Raw genomic sequence first — 16,550 nt, forward strand, 5'->3', positions numbered from 1 at the left:
TGTACCTGTGCTGTACCCAACATTCATCCAACCTACTTGTAAAGGCATCCAATGCTAAACCTATTACCTTAAAAAGATATTTTCTTTTTGAAGATAAAGTCTCCCTGTTGAGTCAGCACTATTTTCTCATTTACTCCCAGCTGCAGTTCCAATTTAAGCCCATAGAAACTTCATTTGTTACTCACCCTAAATTGGGGCCCTACCAACATCATAGTTCCACAGTAGTCCATTTACCGTTCCGCTCCTTCACCTCTCCCACACCACCACTCTACTTTAAGAAATACTGAATCTATCAGACCTAAAGTTTTTTCATCGACCCAAGAGACTTGCCTCACTCTTGGACTGCTTCCTCTAGGGGAGAATTTTTGGATAGTATGCCTCTGGTATGCTGGTTTAGCAGTTGGGCAGCAAGAAGGCTGTACCACAAATAGAGGTTCACGTGGGTGCTGGTCAGTGAAGCGACCTGCAAAGCAGAAGAGTAGCTAGGAGATGGGTGGAAATGAGAGAGATGTTGGAGGAGATGTCTGGCCAAGCTCCTTTTCAGCTGCTTGATAGAGGCACTTGTGAGTTCTACTTAAGTAGCTAAGGGGTCTCAAAGCCAACAGCTATTAAAAAAAAAAAGTCTCCAACACCATTAAATCATTGAACTGTGAGAGGATTTGTGGAAAAGAAGGTGGAAGGAAGAGCACAAAGGGTGCTTGCAGGTGACACAGTGCTATTAAAAGGGCACAGCCCTCCCTTGCTAGCCGTGGTCTAAGTGCTCCTGTTTCTTTCAAGAACTGTGACAGGCATCTCTTCTGGTCACATGGAGGCTCATTCCTCGGTGTGAGAACTCCTTTCTTCACCAAAGTTTTCCTCCGAGATTATTTTGCAACTATCTTTTCTCTGGGTTGGAAAGAAAAATTTTTAAAAACAAAACACTACCCTGCCTTTGGAGACACATATACTGTATTCACTCAAGAGTGAATATACTGATAGCAACCATTAAAGATCATCTGTATCTTAGCATATACTTTTTTGTTCTCCTCCCTATGTGTAGTTTGATGCCTGCTGCATAAGAATCTAGCTATATTTTAAGCGAAACCACTTAGGTCAAGGTAATAGTTACTTCTCTCACCACAAATGATGCCAGCAGTTCAGCCAGTGGTGGAGCTTTGGTTGTCTTCAGCTAATCAAAAAAACCCCATAATTTTTTGCATGCAGAATCAATCCCTGAACATAGGATTAGTGTAATTTATTCTTCCCTCTTACCTCACAGGTACTTCTGAAGGGGATAGGAAACAAAGGAAGAAGTAGCTAGGTTTTCCCAAGCTGTCAAGGTGAGCCAACATTTACCAGTATCTGATAGGTTCAAAAGGAAGCCAGAGAGTATATCGATTAGAGAGCAGCTGGACACAAGATGTTGAAGCAAAGTCCGTACACCTGGATGCCATATAACCCTAAAGTAGCTTTATTAATTAATCTATAATTTAATAGTAGACCTATAAAATAATTACAATATACTTAAAGCATTTCTTCATTATTTGTTTTCATTTATAAAACAAGAATTAAATACAGTTTTAACCATTACAAGCTCAACTCAGTTTTTACATAAACACAGCTCCTAGAAGGAGCTTTAAGCTGCAGCATAGTCATATTGCAAAAATGATGAAAATCCCAGACAGGGCATAGCTTAAAGGTTCTTGCATATTTTTTCTTAATTGAGGTGATGAGGGTGTGTTTCTCTCTCTAGTCCAAAAGGCCTGACTTTCAGTCTTAGCAGCCAATGGCTATTGCCACCTCCCCACACAACCCTCATCAATGCTCCCAAGTGGAGGCTGGATGGTGCCCGCTTGATGGCTGCCACCACACTGGCAATGTGGCAGCCACAGCGTCTGAAAGTGATCCCTGCGTGGGGAGTCTCCCTGTGCACTTCTGACACACTGAAAGATCACAGCAGGAAAGCCACGGTTGTTCACGTAACAGGGCTCACAAACCTGACCAACCTCATCCTGCCCATGCCAATCCCCATAAACCGCTTGGTGAGCTCTCGTGGAGCTCAGTTTTGAAAGCCTCTTAGAGGAGCCTGTCTCACATAATAGAGACCTGTGGCACTGAATCCCTGGCTGGCAACACTGTTAAACACATTAATCCCTTGAGGTGGCTGCATGTGAAGAGGCTGGCAGGAAAGAGCTCCCACAGCAAGCTGGTTTCACTAGATGCAAATGCTGAACTGTGAGACATGCATCAGAGAGCTGGCATGTCATTTTTAATTTGTAAGCTTCAGACAACCTAACACGCATGGGCTTTGTTTTAGGGGAAAGGGCTGGTTAATGCAGTTGGGACTAATACAGTCAGAACTGTAACAAACAGGATATACAGGACATGTTAAACTCCATCAACTAATTAACAATATAATATGATTTAAAATGAACTGCAAGTGTTCACCAACACTGATTACGTAGGACTCAAAAACTGAATGGACCACCAGTACTGTGGCAATTACAATTTACTCTCTCCCTGCTCCTACAGCTGAGGCCCATTCCAACGGCACTGGCTGATAAGCATATCCTTTAACACTAACATGTTAACATGGTTTCCAACCTTGGGAGAGGCATCATTCCCAGAACCTGATGACATTGATGCAGCTTTTGTATTCAGTCCAGCAACAACCAAATTTTATCTTCTGTGTGACAGTGCTTTTATACCTTAAGGGAAGCACCATTCTCTGAAGTGTTCTCCACTCCTCTCCTACTTCCCTCTCACCTTCCTCAGTCTGAGCAGGCATAAATATAAGGTTATAAATGAATGTTGGCTGCCTTGGAGTAAGAAACATGTACATATGTAATACACAAAAACCTACCAAAAGCCTAGTTGAACCATGTCCATTTTAAGCCAGTCAGCTGACCTAGCAACTGGGTCTCTTAACAAATTTTAATCTCTGGCATATTCTGCCACAAGAAAAATACTATAATACTTTTAAACAGCTGTTTACCATAGCTAAGTTACAAAATAAACACTGCTGCAGAGACCACGTGTTCGATATACTCTAACCATAACAGCACCAGAAGCCACCCTCAGTCTGCTCTGTGGTCATGGTGGCTGACCCAGCGCCTCACTCTCTCCCCCTCACTTCTTATCTGCCATTCTGACAAGAAGCCCGGCACCATTTGTCATTGCACAATTAAAGTTGTCTCAAGGAGATGAGCCTGATCAGAGAGTCTCCCTTGCTTTTCACACATTACTCTTCGTTATTCTCCTTCATCTGTGTCCTCCAGTACTGGGATGCACCCCAGCACTTTCAAGTGGGAGCAGTAAGCTCCGGACCAAAGCATGGGGAAGGCTTTCTCATCTTGTGGAGGGGACTGGAGTGTAGGGCAAACGGCTTTACTCCACACAGTGGAAACATTTAATGCTGGATTCAGCCAACTGGTCACTTAGATGATCAATCCCAGCTTCTGGGAGCCTGCTCCACTCCAGAAGGTTCAATTGCCAGATTATATTGGAAATATAATTAAACTTTATGGCGATGTGCCTAACACAGCCCATTAAAAAGCGTTATTCCAGTAAGGCAAGCGACAAGGAGCCATTCCTTGCTGGAGAGATGCCTCCTGAAAGCAAACAAACAAAAAGGAGAAGAAATAAACCAATAAAATGGACAGTCTGCTCAGTAGGAGAGGCAGCAGTAATTACATGTCTGCTTTCAAAGTTTGCCTGAGTTATTAAGATTCACAGACATGCACCGGCACTGCTTGACCTTCTGAATTTTCTTGAGTCGGAAAGGTGGGTCCAGCTCAGGGCACTCCAGCTGCACGGTTGAAGAAGTGACCTTGTGTGGCTTACAGAAAGCACACGACTGGAAGGACTCCTCCTCCTTTTTCACGTGCCGTGGTATGTAGAAGGAGTTGCACTGCCCATAGCAAAAGCGGTTGATGATGGTGCGGCTCACGCAGCCCTCCTCACTGACAGTCTGCCGCAGGGGCTGCGTTTTGCACCAGTCACTCTTCAGGTACTTCCTTTCAGTGACCACGAGGGCCTCCTGGCTGGAGGCCAGCACCTCCTTATTCAGCTGCTGCCTCCGCTCCGAGTGGTTGCTGCCGCTGTCTTTGTAAGGGGAGGGAATGGCGCCTGCAGGACGGTTTTTCCTGGAGTCTGTTACTTGAACCAGTGCTGCTGTCAGAAAAACGGACAAGGCAAACTTCCAAATCATCCTGCAACGGCAACACAAGTAGCTGTTAGGACAGACACATTTTCAAACCACAGAATTGTAATGGAGTTGAATTTTGTGGATGCTTTTAGAAGTAGTTGAGGTCTTTCTGCCTTTGTAGTCCCACCACTTTTCCTAGGAGATTAGCTCTGCTTCAGGGTGATTATTTATCAAGAAGTAGCCTGGATCTGCTGAAAGTCACACCACTCCCCCTGCCACCCCCCCCAAGCTCTCCAACTGCTCTTTCCTCTCCCTAGGGACAATGCTGCTTTGATCACTGAAGCAGTGATTTTACAGAAGCTTCAGCCAGAAAGGCTTCCTTCTCTGAAGAAATCCTGGGCCAAACAGCTGGTCAAACTCCTGTCTAGTGAAGGTTCAGGAGTCTTGCCAATACTGTTATAGCTGGCTTGGGGATATATATATTATATCAGGGACAGGGGGAAGGGAACATCAGATTGCACAAGGTGAATTCTCATCTGCCTCTCAATCTCCCGAGTCTCTGACCAGTCCCATTCCACACAGAAGTAGCAAGAGGTGTCCAAAAGTGTGTTTTTATTATTTTAATTTGCTTCTGATGTTTATTGGGGCTTTTACGGCACCCAAAGGCTTGCATTTGTTGCCTTTATGGCTGGCTGAAAACTTGAGGGACTTGTTCTTCCAATGAGAAGAAACGCTTAAACATAAATTTGAGGACTTCATTATTGCAATGCCTCTTAGGCAAATAGTTTAAGAAAGTTTGTAAACAGGCGAGAATTCAATATTTATTTTAGATGTTAAGGAATAGGGTAAAGCACTGATAAGTTAAAAAGTTAGCCAGCTGGCAATTAGGATTTTTTTCCTATGGTTTTCTCTTAGGATTTCTTGTTCTGTGGAGCTTCTCTTACCAGCTCTTGGACTTTCATCAACCACTTGTCCAATTCTTTTTACTAAAGTCTCTCAATGTGCTTCCAGGATATCAGAACAGACGTACTAAATTTTCTCATAAAGTCAATGCTCACCAGTGAACTGCCACAACTCATTTGACAGTTCTCCCTGGGAAGGGAGAAAAGAGTGTCTCTGGTGCCAGAAGTGACTGCAGCCCCGAAGCTTCCAGTTTGGAGGCAAGGACCCTTCAAGTCTTTCTCAAAGTACTCTGCACACCTTTGTTCTTAATGGACTGCATTTTTAAATTCAGATGAAAGACTCATCTCCCTCTTCCCACTAAACTTCAACGTCTTCCAAGTATTTTCTCTTCAGAGTGATATCAAGACAAAAAAATATCATCCCACCAGTAAATACAGATATGTCTAGACTGTTGAGATGCTGCATAGGTACTCCTAACATAAAAATAAACGATGCCATTTTCCAAATAAACCAACAAATCAAAAAGTGTTTACTGCAAAAGTGCAAAGGAAGACAACAGCAATAATAAATACCTCTCACTAATCAAGCAGACCTAACAAATTTAACTCCTATGGAGATAAAGAGAAGGAACTACTGTAGCAGACTAGGTGAGATAACATCGCTTTAGGTGATTTTCTGACTTTACAAGATCTCAGTGTCAGTCTTCTACTGAATTTCTAAGGGGAGAAGTTTGAACTGCTGAAGGAAAGTGCTAATGTCATAGCTGTGAACAGAGGATGTTCTGATGCAGAGTTAGATTTCTACTTGTTTGAAAAAGAATCACCTCTAAATGGACACCACTATTTACACCCAAATAAGCTCATTCATTTGCAACCATGCCAGCTGCCCACTGAATCCTACTATAGCCATGGGTACTTTAAATCAGTGGCCTATTTTCACACTGATTAGCATTCAGCACATAAGTCCAGAAGTTTTATCCAGAATCTTTAAATGAAGCGAGACTAGGCTTGGCGTTGCTCACACGTATTGTCGCCAAGACCATTGGATGTCAACCCACACAGCCAGGCCAAAATCTAATCAGGTAATTAGTTTCAGTTGAATACAGTGTTCCACACTTCCTTTCAAACTGTTCTCATGTTATTCTGCACTGATGGCTGCATTTCAGTAGTAGATAAAACAACTAATTCCCATTGCTTTGTGTTTTATACAGAAAGGGAGAAAAACCCTTCTAGAAAACATCTTCTAGAAAAATACAGAAGTGAGCTCTCCACAAGATGCCTTACGTCAACACTTCTCAGGTGTACTCTTCTCTTGAAACACAAGCCCACAAAGCAATTGTGTCCTTCAGGGAGGGAGTTTGGTCCTTTTCAGCAGGGATAGTGCCTCTTCAGAGACACATCATAAGGACAGATGCACTTTTTCCCCCATGCCATGCTCTTAACTTTGGGAAATGCTGTCTTACCACACCCACCCTGTCTCATCACAAAACGCAAGCTGAAACCATTTCCCATTCATGTCAAGGATGAGGTCAAATAGAAATCATATGTAGGAATTCAGGAAAGCTGGCAGAGAGCAAACAACTCAAAGTCTACAATATAGAGAAATATTATAGTAGCTTTCTAATTACTGAAATAGTTTTATGTAGGCACGGAGAGCCATTCAACAGAGTAAGTAGGATTTATTCAGTAAGTCTATGTTTATAACTAATAAAGCATTATTAATCAAAGCCACTATTGTAAGGTTATAAACCAAACACTGCAGTACACATTACCAAGTACTTCTACAGACAGGTAGGAACGTACCACCTATTTCTGTCATTAATCCTTATAAAAATTGTACCTTAAATTGTTTGCATAATAAAATAATAATTTATTTTACACTAGCAGGTCAGATGTGCATCCTGTCAGATCATGGAATTTCTAATCACAGTGTTGTCCCTTACTAGCCTGCAAATCACCCCTTTCTAAGCCCTGGCACACAAACTCCCTATTCAAGCAAGTAAGAGTGCAAACAAGGTCACCTAGTGCCAGCAACATGTCAAAGACTACATATATTTTTGCTGCTCACATGCAAAGAGAGAAAAAACCTCAGTATTCTTGGGAAAACAGAACATTTGGTAAACTCAGTTTGAATGCAAAGCAACATGGTGAATGCTGTCTGTCTGCAGACAGCAGGATGAGAAGAAACACAAAATGTACTGGAGAAGAATCTGGCTTCTGGCAAGAATAGGGAAGTTCTCTTCTACTTAGATGACACAGAATTGAACAGCATGTGGCTGAGACCAGGCAAGCGAGAACTGCCTTGAGAGACCAACGCCTCTAAAACTTGCACAAATGCCAGCCTGGGCCCACCATTCCTGCTGCACTAGGGGGCTCCTCATGGCAGAGCCAGTAGAAGCTCCCATGTGGCAGTTTTCAGCTTCTTCAAGTGTCATTGCCAGCTGTTGCCAGTCTCACCCACTGCTTTTTTTTCCAGTGCATGAACTGGTGCAGAAAATAACCTTAGACTGGACACCAAACAATGCCTAGCTACTTTTACATTTCACATGTTAAGTTTTTATCTCTTTGAGATAAGGAAATCAGCATCAAGTATGACTTTATAAATGTATCAAACCCATCATGCTGGAGCTAGATACTCAGGCCAAGAAGGCAAGAACGCCAAGATCTAGCTCTGTAGTCCAGAGAGATCAAGGCACTCAGCTAGGAGGGAAGACCTAGGATCACTGTGTCTGCCCTTAGCTTTATTTCTTGTTTGTATCCAATTACTGCGTAATGTAAAATATGTACTAAGGCAGGCTCCCTGCTGCATACTGACCTTCTGTCCCTATGACTTACACATTCTTGAAAGCAATCCAGTTCTGGAGCAGCAAAGGCAGCAGTGTCACCCCCAAAATAGCCTATAGTTTTGTGGTTAGGGCACTTCTCTGGGAACTGGAGCATTGGATTAGGCCTTAGAATTCAAGTCCATCGTTTTTACAGAAGTTCCCCAATGCAGAAGTGGGTGCTACAGTCTGAAAGACAGGGTAAGAGGTGACGGCAGTGTCCATCTGTGCTGAGTGATGATGCTACTGTTTTACTCTGGTTTTCAAAGGCATGACTTCAGATTCTAAGCTCAGGATTCAGTTTCTAACTAGGAATTCCAGTTTTGTAGATCAGCCTACTTCAGAGTTGCAGGTGGACAGGAGAGAGGGCTGCAACTGGAAGACTGCTGTGACATTTTGTGTGTAATTGCTCAGGAAATCAGGTGTGAGACCTACTTATTTGGTTTAGAATGAAACACCTACAAAGCACTCAGCATTATCAACATTCCTGGAAGCATCTGACACTCTGACACAGATATGTCACATAATCATCTTCTCTTCAACAGGCCTTCCCAGCAGGGGTTCAGAAAAAAAAAAGGTCACAGCCAATGGTTTAAAAAAAAAAGAGAAACCTGCAAAACCTGCTTTACCATGGAAGTTGAGAGCCTATTCATTTCGTTTAGTTGGAGGATGGATTCAGTTTGTAAATACATGTGAAAGATTCAGTACTACACCCATCAAAAGCACCATAAGAGCCAATGACTGGGAAAAGGATAAACAAATTCAGAGTATTTTCCTTCTGAAAAAAATTAATTTAATTAACAGCTGAAGAAAATGATTTCTCCTCCACTACCAACAATCGGCAGGAATTATAGGCCTAGTGAAATCAGGTATTGTGCTGTGGCATGGTCACATTTGACCACCTGCATCTTTCTTTTAGTTTCCATCTTGCAAATTTCAGAGGCACAAGAGCTCTCCTTAGGGATCAGTTATTCAATTGATTCTGTGAATCACTGTAACAAAAAAATTTTTTACTCTCCATTTACTAACATATTAGACCTAGTCAAAAAAATAATCTGTATAAACTAGTTGTATATATACTAATGTAAGAACACAGTGTACATCGTCATTTGTCAGAATTTAAGATGGGACACAAAAGTGTTCCTTGAAGACAAGCCAGGCAGTAACTTCTCAGAGAACTAAAACTTGGCTGTAATGATAGATGTGGGAAGCCAGGAAACATCCGAGTCTCTACCAGGAAGCCAAAACTGCTATTTATTTAATTTATTAATGGTCAGGCATGATTCTAATGGTACAATATTAAAATAAAGACTATACAAATCAGGCGTCTTTGTGCAAAGAAGGCATTTGGTCCTAACTTCTTCCAAAGTATCCTTTGGAAAGTATTGCTCCTGTTTCTCAACAATGTCAGCAATAACTGACAGCTGTACTATATCTTTCTTTTTGCTAAGCCGAAAGCCTCTTAGTAAATTATTATATCATTGATAGATTATCATGATTAAATTGCCAAGAAAGGCCAGTCACATCAATAAAACATGAAGGAGGTGGGAAGGCGGATGACCAAACTTTAAAAAAAAAACCCAGAAAACCCCTTACTGCAGATAGAATGTATTATAATTATTTATATCTTCAGATAGAAAAATGACAGAATCACATAATCACTGGAAGACAAAGAGTTACCGTATACTATGAATACTAAGCATCACTTTTTCAAACCACTGTACACAACACCAAAGGGAATAACCGTTAAAAAAAAAATAATTAATGCTATTAGAAGCAGAAGTTTTTCCATTCGTGCCCTCTAGGATCCATCTATAGTGATTTCAGAGAAAGCCATTTCATTGAATTATAGCCCTAGCAGCAGGTGGTAGAGGGAGAAAACATTTTGTTCAAACTCTTGTTAGCTGGCTTGGATGGAGTCTCTTCCTCCTCTCCATTCTTGTCTCTCTCTCCCACCAAGGAGATCCATCGTTCTCTCTCCTGTGTACCAACACCTCTCCCCCTGAAAAGTCCAAGCATGCTCATCAGGGATACCAGGGAGCTGTGAAGGAAACAGGAAAGGTCTGCCTGCAGGCTGGACACCTCTGGAACCATCCTGTCCTGCCCAGGTTTTTGTTCAATTTTTAACAGGGAAAGTGGGGTTGAGTTTCACTGATGCCAGTCTGCGTTCTTCAGGAGGGAACAGTATTTCCCCCTTAATGCCATAACTTAGAACTTCTCCTTGACAAGACAGTTCCAGAAGACACTGAATTTTCAATGGGAAAAAAAGGGAGTACATCATAGACAAAACCAAAGTACGCAGAACGAAGACACTTGGTGGGGACAGCTGATGCTGAGATAAAGCCAGTTGAAAGCAACTCAGAGGATGTTGCTTCATATTAATTTCAGTGCTCACTATAAATACTCTACAACCAAAATATTTATCTTGTTTTTTTTTTTCTGAAGAGGCTGGAAGTTTAGAAGAATTCCTGGTCTGTGCAAAAAAATATAAGAGGAATCAAGGACCCAACCGATTACTCCTATCATATCCAACAATACACAATGTGTCAGATATGTTATTTTTAGAATAGAAATAATTATGAATAAAACTTGAGAGTAAAATCACCTTTGGCACTAAACCCAATCAGCTCAAATGATGGGTTTTTCTTCATACCTATCTTTACTTCCTCCAGAAATTCATGTTTATGACCATTATGACCATTGAACCATTCTTTCTTTCAGAACCTTCAGACAAGCTCATTTAGAACAGGTCAGAATGCAGCTGAGAGATCACATTACCCCAATGCTCCTCTTTGTGCTGGCATCCTGCCAGGAAGTAGAATCACAGAATGGTAGTGGTTGGAGGGACTTTGAAAGATTATCTAGTCCAATCCCCTCTGCTTAAAGCAGGTCCATCTAGATGAGGTGGCACAGGAATGTGTCCAAGTGGGTTTTGAAAACCTCCAGACAAGGAGACTCCATATCCTCCCTGGGCAGCCTGTGCCAGGGCTCTATCACCCTCACAGTAAAGTAGTTTTTCCTTACATTTAAATGGAACCTCTTGTGTTCCAGCTTCTTTCCATTACCCCTTGTCCTGTCACTAGATACAAGTATATTATGATTTAAATATTGTATTACTGGTCTATAGTTTTAGGCTCTCCACAGGCTGAATCTTTCTTATCTTGTATAGGTTCTACACTTGTGCTTCACTTTATTTCTTTCTTTCAGTGGTGTTACTATCAGAGGAACTGATAGAAGTTTCTTAATTTTTAAAGCCAGGAAAATTGTGAGGACAGTCATTGAAGATTTCATTAACTGAGACATCAGTTTTTATCTTTTATACCCATGATATGAACTAGAGTTCCAGAAGAATGGAGACAGAGGAGGGAGAGAGGAAAAGAAGCATTGGTGAAGTCAGTCCTGGTACTTTTGCTCGAGATAAGATACATTCACTAAGGCATATCCATGATAAATAACAATGCTTCCAAAAAACCACACATACACATATAATAAATGCAATTGCTAAGGCAATCACTCAACTAGAAGAAAATAATGAAAGAAACCATGCTCCAAGTTGTTTTGGTTCCTTTAAGGCTAAACGTTAGTCAGGTAATACAGTGAATAAGATGCAATCACCTTCATACTGCCTTGTATTTATCAGTAGCAAAGCCTTGATTCCACAATTGTGTCAGCATTTATCATTTTAACATAGGAAAAGTAAAGTAAAGAGGAGGAAGAAAAGTTGCAAGAAATTTGAAAGGTAAGTCTTCCCACATTAGTTCTGGTAATGCAGCAATGCTATTTTTAGGGCAACACGATTACACAGAACTCTGAATATTAACAGGTAACTGGACAAAGACTTTTTGGAATATTGTTTTTATTAAAACTCCCAATTTTGTTGCAATTTCAGCTTCAGGAACTTGTGGTTTTACAGGCAACCACAGACAAATGTCTGCCTGGTGAGCACATGTGAATTGTCCAAAGCAGAGTGAGATGTCCTACTCAGAAGTGTCTGCGTAGTCATCAGTACTGGCAGCACATGTAACAGGGGAAAAAAGGGGGAGTGGGAGGAGGGAAAAACCCTTAAAATAAACCCAGATTTTTGTCTGCTATCCATGAGGTTGGTTTTCTTTCTCTCAACCTGGCATCTGAGAAGGTTACAGTCAGGAGGTCGCAGGAATAAATAAAACCCCTTGCATACAAGGAGAATACCTTTTTGGAAAGGACTGAAAGTTTGTATTTTTGCAAGAGTGAACCAGGTTGAAAAGATATTTGTTCTCCTTCTCAGTGATCCTCAGACTTTCAGCATGAGATAAAGAGCTCCAAATAGGCAAGTCCATTCTGTTTGCACATGAACATTTTGTCCAGCAAGCAATAATACCCTACATTTAACTTTATTCTTCTGTGCAGAAGGAAACTGGTACACTCCCATTTGGCAGCGTTTCATTCAGGAGAAAACAGCAGACTTCTGCCCTTGGGAAACTAAAAACTAAATAAGAAGGGAAGCAGTGGCTTAAGCAAATGTCTTCACTTTTTGACCATCCCTCAGTCTGTTGGAAAGGAGGACAGGCAACACAAGAATGGGAAAAGTTCAGCATTTAAATACAATAGCTCATTTCATTGCTTCCTCACTGGAGAATCGATACTACAAAAGACTATTTTGCAATGAGTCATCTCCATTATATTTTTGTTGTTTGCATTACAACAGAGAATAGAAATCTCATCCAAGACCAGTGCCTGACTAAGCAACACAACTTCAAATGTTTGTAGACCAAATTGGTGAGTAACATATGATGGGACCAGAACTGAGCACAGAGGGGAAGTGAGTTACTGGAGGTCAGAAATTAATTAAGAATGGACAGTTTCCAACATCTTTCAATTGCACTGCATGGCACCAACGCATGTTATTTTTCACTGATCAATCCAGACTTGTTACCCTTTGTCAAACCCTTCTTTAAAAACATTACACTTTTGTATATGAAAATGATTCTGTATGAGAATTTCCAATATTGTTTCCCTGAGAACTGATAGGACAGAGATGAAGTTAGGAGCTTTATTGCTTTGTAGCTTCAGACAATGCAATACTCCCACAGCATTGTGCTCATTTTCTAGGTCCACAATAAGTGAGAAGATCATTAGTTACTATACTTGCACCATTCCCAGAAGAGAGCACTTGGATAATACTTGTTCTAGAAGAAAATTAAAATCTATACATTAAAGCATAATAAAAGTGCTCAAAAGAATTTTGCTTGCTTCTTTTAATGGTCAGGAAAATGTAATTACTTCTAAAAATCAATAGGTGGCATGTAATCTTAGATATGAGAAACAGCTTAACAGAGAAGTAATGTTTAAATTTTCCAGGTTTTCTGGTAGATTCAGATTCTTGTATTCTTTCAGGATCTCTATTCCAGATGTTATCCTCAGTTACTACATTTTGGCTCGAGTTGTCCTATTCCTGTTTGAAAACTGTAAAATATTAATGATGGTCTAGTGTTTCTATTGTGAATTTTTATAAGTCAACATTCTATTTATAGAGCTGAAACACAAATGGTTCAAATATGAGTTGCTCTTCTCTCACTACCCCACAGGCTAGTCTATTAGGTAATATGCAAATTCCCAGACACACAAAATTTCTGCTATTTATCCCATTGTTTTCTAATATGCCACTTGCAAGAACCACTGCAGCTGTATTTTCATAAAGTCCTAAAAATGGAACAGATTTATCACTTCAGGAGTTTCTCACGTGCATTTATCTCTGCATAAATTTGCCTGACAGAGCATCAGTCCTCCTGACTAAAATATGCAGCAGTTCTGGGCATGTAGTGCAGAAGACCTACGTTGATGACCAAAGAAAACAAGTATTAGGCTCATTCAGCCTTTTAGCTACAACCAGGTCTATGCCATGCAAACGCCTAACTAGGAGTATTACGTAAAGCGTCTCTTTTTCTCGGTGAGGCTAAAGCTAGAGAACTCTCTCATCCTTATTTGCCCTGCCTTTGATTAATAAGCAACATGCAATCTGACAGCTCCTCACAACTGCCTTTTTTTAATCTACTGATCAAATTTCAAACAAGTCAGATAGCAAAGCACTGTTGAAACTCCTATTCCATTGTGCTATGTTTTCTCTAAGGGCATACAGGAAGGCATGATAAGTATTTCAGGGAAGGGAGAACACAAGTCAAAAATATCACACAGGAGGTGTGGAAGTTTAGGACATTTTGGGTTACTTTAGTAGACTGGCACTCTGAAAACATCCATAGAAAATCAGAGTTCATGAGCTCTAATGTTCACATGTAACACAAGACACCTTGAAAGAAGAGTGGATCACTCAGTTTTTAATATGTTCTCCTGATCAGGGTGTAAGCTGGCCTAACAGTTAAAAAACGTATTTGCACTGCATGTGGATGGAAGCCAGACAGCATCGAGTCACTGCAGCACACCATGCATGGAATTACCTTGGGGTTGAGCCTGTAATGTTTTGTCATCTCTTTTGTTTGCAAACTTACTTGGAGAGTTACAAGATGTTTTCCTCTTTTCTTAAGAACACCAGGCTTTTGCTTGGCTTACTTTTGCAGTTACTTTTTGCGGATTAACTAATGGTCCATCAGAATCCCCATTTAATTACTTTTGTTTCAACATCTCAGCTGTGGGCTTTCCTCTAAATGGAAGCCTGTTCACTCAAGGACTCATATGAGAAAAGTCAGGTATGCAACTGAAATGGAATTCAAATATGTGAAAGCTGAGAAGCACAGCAACTCTATGCTCTGACGGTTGCTTGTATATGTGCTTTGCAAGCCTATAAACAAAAATGACATTTGGACTTCAAATCCTCAGTTACATGACTTCTCAGTTCCCCTAGTACATCCATCAGTTGATGTATTGATACAAATTTTTCAGTTTGGAACTATTCTGATCCTTATTTTCCAGCTATTTTGTAAGATAACAAAAGTCATTTTAATTTATTTCACTACATATTTATTGATCTCTCCAAACTGGTAGTAATGTTTACCAGTGTCATAGTTATCTAGCAGATCAAAATAAATCACAGCCACTGATGCTCAACAACATTCAAAAGTACAGAACTTCTGAGAGGCTATAAAGTCAGAATGCAGACTAAATTGTAATTAGATATGCAATATCAACATTAAAATTACTAAATACCTAAGCATTTCAATATCACTTTCTGGATATACTGGAAAATACACCAAATGAATGGATAAACTAAAGTTTTCTCACTATTATTAGCAGTGTGTGTCACTTCACTAAAAGATGAATTTTTAGAGAAATGCTGCAGGATTACCTGTACTACAGGAAACTTCACATCTGAATATTGGAAACCTGCTCCATTCCTCCCACTTCACACTGATGGCAACATGTGGCTGTCCCACACCTATGCTCTGGTGGCTTTGATTCATGCCATGCTCAGTGATTCTCCCTTCATCACTGCCCAAATAATGTAAATATTTGATCTGTCTGTATTCTGGTTTATAGACTTGGCCCATTAATAAATATGAAGGCTGTAATTCAATCATAGAAGGGTCTGTTGCCATGCATAAACTGGAATTTTATGTTTTATGACTTAGGCTTTGCAGAGCAGACGTCTTTCTACTTACCTCCCTCTCTCCTTGCCCATGACTGAATTATAGTTCTGTCTCTAATTTAAGCCTATTATTATTCTATTTCTCCTCTTTTGAGGGGAAGACCAGAACTATCATTCTCAACACACACCAAGCCACAGGAGCCTGGATGAGGTATTCTAATGACAAGTCCTCCTACACAGCATATTTGCAGTCTTTCTGCTAATTAATTTGACTTCCCCTGTCTAGACCAACATAATACAGCAACTTACGCTCATTTAAAGGAGGACAGTTAACATTTCAGTTCACTCCAAATGAGCAAGAAAGAAGAGTCAATAGACTGGAATCCGGGGGAGATTGACTTTGTCCTTGACTACACCATTGCTTATGTTTTCACTTGACCAAGACTTTGTCTCCAGGAGAACTTGAGACAGCACTATCATCAGAGGAGAGACTATAATCAAAATCAGATATGATCGGTATGTACATGGCAAGGCAGTGGCAGCTACACAGAAGGGTTCTGTCACTGATGCACTGCAATCAGCAGCTTTCTTCCTGGCGATCACTTGACATTTACTGTTCACAGCTCCTGCCATCCTCAGAAGGCTGAACAAACATGTAATTAAAACCACATATAAGCCAGTTTCTTCAGACTGTCTTCACAGAATGAAATGAGATTCAGTAGTGTGCCATTGGACTAATAAATCAGAAACAAAGCTAGTAATGGAAGTTAAAGAAGTCATTCCTCACTATTTGGAAGATGAGACCTTCATTTAGCAGCTTTGACAGTGATTGAAACTGTGGAATTGAACAGAGTTTCAGAGCTGAGCTGTCAGTCAAATAAAGAAAGTGACAAATGGAGTGATGCATGATAAACAGATGAATCAACTTGGGTTTGAAAGTTCAGTCTTCTGAATGAGGTGGCTAGAAACAGTTTTAATACCCAGAAAAAAAAAAAAAAAGAAAGGAATCATACATCATATAAGTGTCATGTGGAGTGGAATGAGTCCATACATTTCTTAAGAACAGCAGAGACAATCTTCCTCTGTGACAGAAGAAAAAGGGAGGAAGACTACAGAGGCAATCACAAACCTGTTCTGCTCACACGCATACAGAAAAATGCCAGAGGTCCCTTTCTACAGGC

At 40.6% G+C, this 16,550-nt stretch overlaps 1 protein-coding gene across 1 annotated transcript in view; it reads right to left on the bottom strand.

Moving 5' to 3' along the window:
• Nucleotides 1-339: 339 nt before the first annotated feature.
• GREM2 (gremlin 2, DAN family BMP antagonist) overlaps nucleotides 340-16,550 on the bottom strand; it is a 40,269-nt gene continuing 24,058 nt past the window's right edge. The window contains exon 2 of the mRNA XM_061989881.1: nucleotides 340-4,190. Within this exon, the coding sequence (XP_061845865.1) occupies nucleotides 3,683-4,189 (507 nt within the window). The 5' untranslated portion in view covers nucleotide 4,190 and the 3' untranslated portion in view covers nucleotides 340-3,682. The remainder of the gene's footprint in view (nucleotides 4,191-16,550) is intronic.

The sequence above is a fragment of the Colius striatus genome, chromosome 2 (assembly GCF_028858725.1).
Source record: "Colius striatus isolate bColStr4 chromosome 2, bColStr4.1.hap1, whole genome shotgun sequence".
NCBI classification, from domain to species: Eukaryota; Metazoa; Chordata; class Aves; order Coliiformes; family Coliidae; genus Colius; species Colius striatus.